Consider the following 5,756-nt stretch of genomic DNA (forward strand, 5'->3'; position numbering starts at 1 on the left):
TGCCTTCTTTGTACCAGTGCTACCTCAAAGCTTATCTAAGTCTAGTTATTTAGGCTCCCTAAGATGGATATGGCCTCCAAAACTTGTCTACCTCAAGGTGAAAAGCTCTCTCTCTCTCTCTCTCTCTCTCTCTCTCTCTCTCTCTCTCTCTCTCTCTCTCTCTCTCTCTCTCTCTCTCTCTCTCTCTCTCTCTCTCAAGTACATTGTGGATTATATAGAGCAAGGAGTTTTACCAACAAACTTGAGCAGTACCACACTACGCTCAATCCAACAAGAAGTGAAAAACTATGTTATTGTAGAAAATCACCTTTATCAAAGAGGGATTGATGGAAATTTTAGAAGTTGTACAACAAAGCACGAGTACCTTCCGATACTTGAACAATCAAACGCCTATTCGGCCAAAGGACACTTTTTGACTGACAAAATTGCAAAAGAGATACTCCTTGCAAAAATCTGGTGGCTTACTTTGTTAATGGATGGAGAGCACTATGTGAAATGATGTGATTCTTGCCAACGAACAAAAGTACCAACGTAGCGTGATGAAATGCCGCTAAGTGTTGGGCTTGTGGGGCAGAGAAAGAGATCTCATGGAGGCTTGAATTGTTGAATAGCCATGGCTACACACAGTGTAGAGAGAGAGAGAGAGAGAGAGAGAGAGAGATGAAATGAAATGAAATGTTACATTAACATCTTCAAGAAGCCAAAATGACCTATGAGACCAAAAAATTACAATTGGTGAATCTGATACCATGTCTGAGTATGGAAATTACAAAGTTACAAAGAACTATCACTAAGACACTAACACACTAAGGAGAAAGGAATTGGGGGGGGGGGGGGGGGGGGGGGGGGGGGGGGGGGGGGGGGGGGGGAGGGGGATATGTGGGTTCAGATAAAATCTTTCATCGGTCGTTGCTGGATCTCATTGACCTTTTCCACATCCCCACTAAACAAAAGAAACCTTACTGCGAGAGTGTGCAACTCTCTCTCTCTCTCTCTCTCTCTCTCTCTCTCTCTCTCTCTCTCTCTCTCTCTCTCTCTCTCTCTCTCTCTCTCTCTCTCTCTCTCTCTCTCTCTCTCTCTCTCTCTCTCTCTCTCTCTCACCAATTAGCACCGAAGGCTCATGCTAAATCACATCATTGATGGAGACTCGAGAGCTAATTTACAAGAATAGATTAGTTGAAATAATGGAAAATACTCCAATCTGGAGAGCGGATGTAAAATCTTGTACTTCCTATTGTAGCCACTACCAACCACCCCGTCAGACCAATCACCCACCTTCCCCTACATTCATGTCACTGAAGCACAGAATGTATAATCCTTACCTTCTTTCTATTGCAACTGCTATCAACATTGATTCAACAAGCCAAGAAGACCGAATCACAAGGAATCCACCTCATCTGTTCATTGAGGTAGGTTGACGACAATTTTTCTAGAGGGGATAACACAGGAATAAAAAGCAAAGAAAAAGGAAATGTACAAATAAGAGAAAGGGATGAATGATGTTGCTACCCTCAAATACCAATGACCTAGTATTGACAAATGTACAAATAAGAGAAAGGGACGAATGAGGTTGCTACCCTCAAAGACCAATGACCTAGTATTGACAACTGTGTTGCAGAGGGTAATATATTGATACACAGCAACACTGAAGCTAGCTTTGTGCAAACAGCTGATGAGTACCTTGTGTTTCATGCCTCAAAATGCAATAGAAAACTTGTCTTCAATCCAAAATTTTACCGAGTGAGAAACAAGTCATCCGACCATTTCCAGTAACAACACGTAACAAACCTCATAGAGAAAGACCTTATCGATGCAAAAGCCCCTCCAAGCCTACAGTATGTACGCAGTTGTATCCCCAATACCATCTGAACCTTGCTTGACCTCGTCAGAGCAAGCCCCTTGCATACAGTGTACCAGATGTTTTATCAAGCCGGAACCTGAAAAGTAAACAGATTGATCAAGCACCGAACACATCTATTTTTTTAGCATAATGTTCAATTTATTTGTTGAGCATAATGTTCAATCACTTACAATAGTTGTCCAAACTCGCTTTCCATTACTCCGTAGCAATCTCTCTGAAAAGCATCACAAGGCTTGCCAATTGTAAAACATAAAACCACATATGGCCCAAAAGTAAAGCTTCCTCCATACATGAAGAAAGGAAGAATCACAAAGAACTCGATGGGATAGCAAAAGCCTAAAACTCATTATAAGTCCTTGATCTCTACATGTAGGCTCTTGCAAACTAGCTATGAGCTACAGATTTATTTCACTGATTATGAATCTTCATATGTAAAACCAAGAAGGCCACAAATTTGATAAAATGCGTTGGCTTTGAAGCCAGTATGATTATAACCATCAGATATAATTTAGTTTCACATCATGAACAAAATTTATTAGAGCAGTACCCATTCTAGGTGTCTCTGGTTTTGTCTTCAACTTTACAAGAGAATGCTCCAATTTCTCAATATACCTAGTGGCACCCCGGTTGTGTGTGCCACTAAAAGGAAGGCATAGGTAGCCTAGCCTTCAGCTTACTGACTCTAGATGCCTGTCATGCAAGAATAGCAGAATCAACATGGCTAGACATGCTAACAGCTCTACAGATCACTGGGATGAGTACATGAAGAAGAGGACAAATGGAACCACAACTTTACATGAGGGTGCATCCATCCATAAGGTCGAACATTACAAAGAGTGCGACCCCAAAAGTCATGCTTGAGACACCATACATCCCTCCAACATAAAACCTCTTCTTTGTGTTGAAAACTTTGATTGAATTTCAAAAGCTATTCTGAGTCCGACTCTGCACTGTCCATAGCCTTGAGACCTTGAGGTTTCTGCAAAGAAGAAACATATAACTAAAGCAAGAAGTAGGAAAATAGAGCAATTACTTCTCAAGACTTGTAAAGACATACCTTCTTTGTGCTTTTCTTCTCTCACATCGTAGCGACCACGGGAGATATCACTTAGCCAATTTCCTGGAGTGCAAAACTGCAAGGAGATATAATTACAGTTAAGACACACTTTCAACAGTGTTGATGAGATATTCTAACTGGCAAGATGCCTTACCAAGAGAGCCTTCTCCACCACTTTGAGCCGTTTCTTAGGCCGCTGTGGAAGTTTTGAGCCTTTAAAAAGAAGAAAATCCTCCTCCTTCTCTTTCCGGGAAATGCTAAAGGATATCTGAGGCCATTCAGCCTTAGGCTTGTTGCAATCTAGACCATTGCCCTCACACATAACACCAGTCCCATTAGTGGTGTGGTACATAACAGTGACATTCTCGACACAATTGCCAAGACCATTGTTTGTCCTAGCTAGATCTGATCCCTCGCTTCTCTACTGTTGCCTGCCATTCCACACCTCTTCTAGAGAGAGGATGCCCTCTCCTTAGCATCCAGAACTGGCCTTGTATAGTCAAACCCACTGGTCTGAGCAGATCCATTTACTGGCTTATTGATCAAAATGTTTCTGCGCACAAGATCCACACCAAGTTCATCTCTCTCTCTCTCTCTCTCTCTCTCTCTCTCTCTCTCTCTCTCTCTCTCTCTCTCTCTCTCTCTCTCTCTCTCTCTCTCTCTCTCTCTCTCTCTCTCTCTCTCTCTCTCTCTCTCTCTCTCTCTCTCTCTCTCTCTCTCTCTCTCTCTCTCTCTCTCTCTCTCTCTCTCTCTCTCTCTCTCTCTCTCTCTCTCTCTCTCTCTCTCACACACACACACACACACACACTCACACACACACACAGAGTCACTTTCTACCCCACTCTTCTTTGCCTCGCACGCATAGCACAAAAAAACACAACGCGAGAAGCTAGCAAGAAATCCTCTGAATAGGCCACTGCCTACAATGATGAGGCGGGGAGTAGTAAAGTTTGGTTGGGTCCAGCTAGGGTTAGATATTCAAATAGAAATTAAACATTCAAATAGAAAACTTACCGCAAAAATTTGGAGGATTATGGTGTCAGAACCGATACACTCTCAAAATAGAAAATTGGGTCTGCCCTTTTTTCCATTAGTTAGTAAAAATGTACAAACATTACAAAATGTTTGCAATCATGGCACTATGTTCAAGGGCATAGAAACACAAAATCAAGCCGTAAAGAAAGACGATTGAATGAAATGCATGTGTGTATAGAATCTCTTACATATTGAAGCGCAAAAGACACGGTCTAGCCACCAAGATCTTGTATTAAAAGGGCTTGCAAACCATGAGCAAAAAGTCAGAAGTCAAAACTCAAAATAATCATGGCAATATACAAGCTACCAACATTTGAGGTTAATGCATTGACCACAAAACAAGCAATGCCTTCAACACATGGCATACCTTCCGAGCAAATCACTTGATATCAATGAGCCACTTACTCTATTTAGTTGTCTCATAAATTGGACCAACTAATACAATTGGACACAATAAGATGCAAATTGATTGCAAGACATTGAAGTCATCAAAAATCAATGAAAATTGGGATTTCAGTCCTCAAATGGTCATTTTCACCAATTGTTGGAAAAGTTTGACCCAAATTCAAAAGAAAGTGCACCAATAGCTTAGGGAACATGTCTAACAGCTACCCCATAAGTTTTGTGCAAAATTGTGTCAAAACATGGATTGCGATCCATGTCCCCCTGAAGCAGTTGGTTGAGAAATGGATGCAAATTGTGTGCAATGGTCACTAATTGGGAAATGTGTCGAATTTTTAGTGTTTGATCATTTCAAGTGCTTCCATTGTCAAGTTTAGCAAATTATCCAATGCAGAACTCGTGGTCTTGGGCAAAGTTTTGGCATCAAAAGAATTTTTAGAACTTGTTGTAATTCAAGAAATGCCAAAAGGTGCCTGAGAAACAAGTCAAATTTGTCAGAGGGCTTGAGGGTCCAAACAGCCTACAAATGGAATTGAATTCAACAGACAGAGCTGGATTGCAATTCTTCTTCAACTGCAAATTATTCCAAATAGATTGATCACAATCAGAGATCAAAATTCCCAACCAAAACTAAATATCTCAAAGTCGGACCAAACTAGTCTATAACTTGGAAAACTGGGTAAACTAGGGAGAAACATGTCCAAAATGGAAAATAACTTCATTAGTGTGTTAGGATATGCTATAGGAACATGTTCCCCAATTTTCACCTCAAATGGATGTTGAATATGGATCGCGATCCATAACCCCCTGTAAGCTTCCTGGGCAAAAACCCTACTCTCAGACTCTTGATGTCAAAGAAGACCTAATCATAGAATTCCAAATTGCTTGAACTTCAAAATCCTTGTCAAAATGCCAAAAATCTTTCAAAATTTTCCAAAAAATGGCATGAATCTCAAACCAATAATCCAAATCCCATAAGAAGTGAACCATAGCTTCCCCAAAGCATACTTTACCAGATGGTATCACCAAAAGTTCAAATTTTGACCCAACGTGGATCACAATCCATGACCCCCTGAGTTAGAAATGACCTGCAACCACCTGACCTAGTGCCTGTAGTTGTCCTAGATGCATTGGTGAATTTTGATCAAGTTTGGACTTGTTTTGATCAAGTCATGATCATCTTTCATTTTATGGTCAAGTTTACGTTTTACCGGCTTTTCTTGACGACTTTTTGGCCAACTTCTGGATCTAGTTACTTGAAATTTTGATCACAAAATGCCTCACAGACGGCCAAGGAAGCAATGGAACCCCCCTACCAGGTGGTGGATATCTCCTCAAATGAGAAAGCCCACATATCAGAGGAGGAGCTAGCTAAGATACCGGCCAGTATCTTTATTGGAA

General features: G+C 41.0%; 1 protein-coding gene across 1 annotated transcript; it reads right to left on the reverse strand.

The window, feature by feature from the left end:
* Nucleotides 1-1,679: 1,679 nt before the first annotated feature.
* Nucleotides 1,680-2,734, reverse strand: LOC147420080 (uncharacterized). The gene is made up of 5 exons (XM_086504000.1): nt 2,658-2,734; nt 2,539-2,551; nt 2,409-2,423; nt 2,032-2,075; nt 1,680-1,937 (listed from the first exon to the last, which is right to left on the reverse strand). The coding sequence occupies exons 1-5, from the start codon at nt 2,732-2,734 to the stop codon at nt 1,886-1,888; spliced, it is 201 nt and encodes a 66-aa protein (XP_086360126.1). The 3' UTR covers nt 1,680-1,885.
* Between the last annotated feature and the right edge of the window lie 3,022 nt (nt 2,735-5,756).

The sequence above is a fragment of the Adiantum capillus-veneris genome, chromosome 28 (genome assembly GCF_014529385.1).
Source record: "Adiantum capillus-veneris isolate H3 chromosome 28, ASM1452938v2, whole genome shotgun sequence".
Classification (NCBI taxonomy): Eukaryota; Viridiplantae; Streptophyta; class Polypodiopsida; order Polypodiales; family Pteridaceae; genus Adiantum; species Adiantum capillus-veneris.

What these genes read in the sequence shown, in the direction of transcription:
- LOC147420080 (XM_086504000.1), bottom strand. Translation starts at nt 2,734, where the DNA reads ATGTATGGTGTCTCAAGCATGACTTTTGGGGTCGCACTCTTTGTAATG. An exon ending in AGCGAGTTTGGACAACTATT is followed by an intron (nt 1,938 to 2,031) that starts GTAAGTGATTGA and finishes TTTACTTTTCAG; the next exon opens with GTTCCGGCTTGATAAAACAT.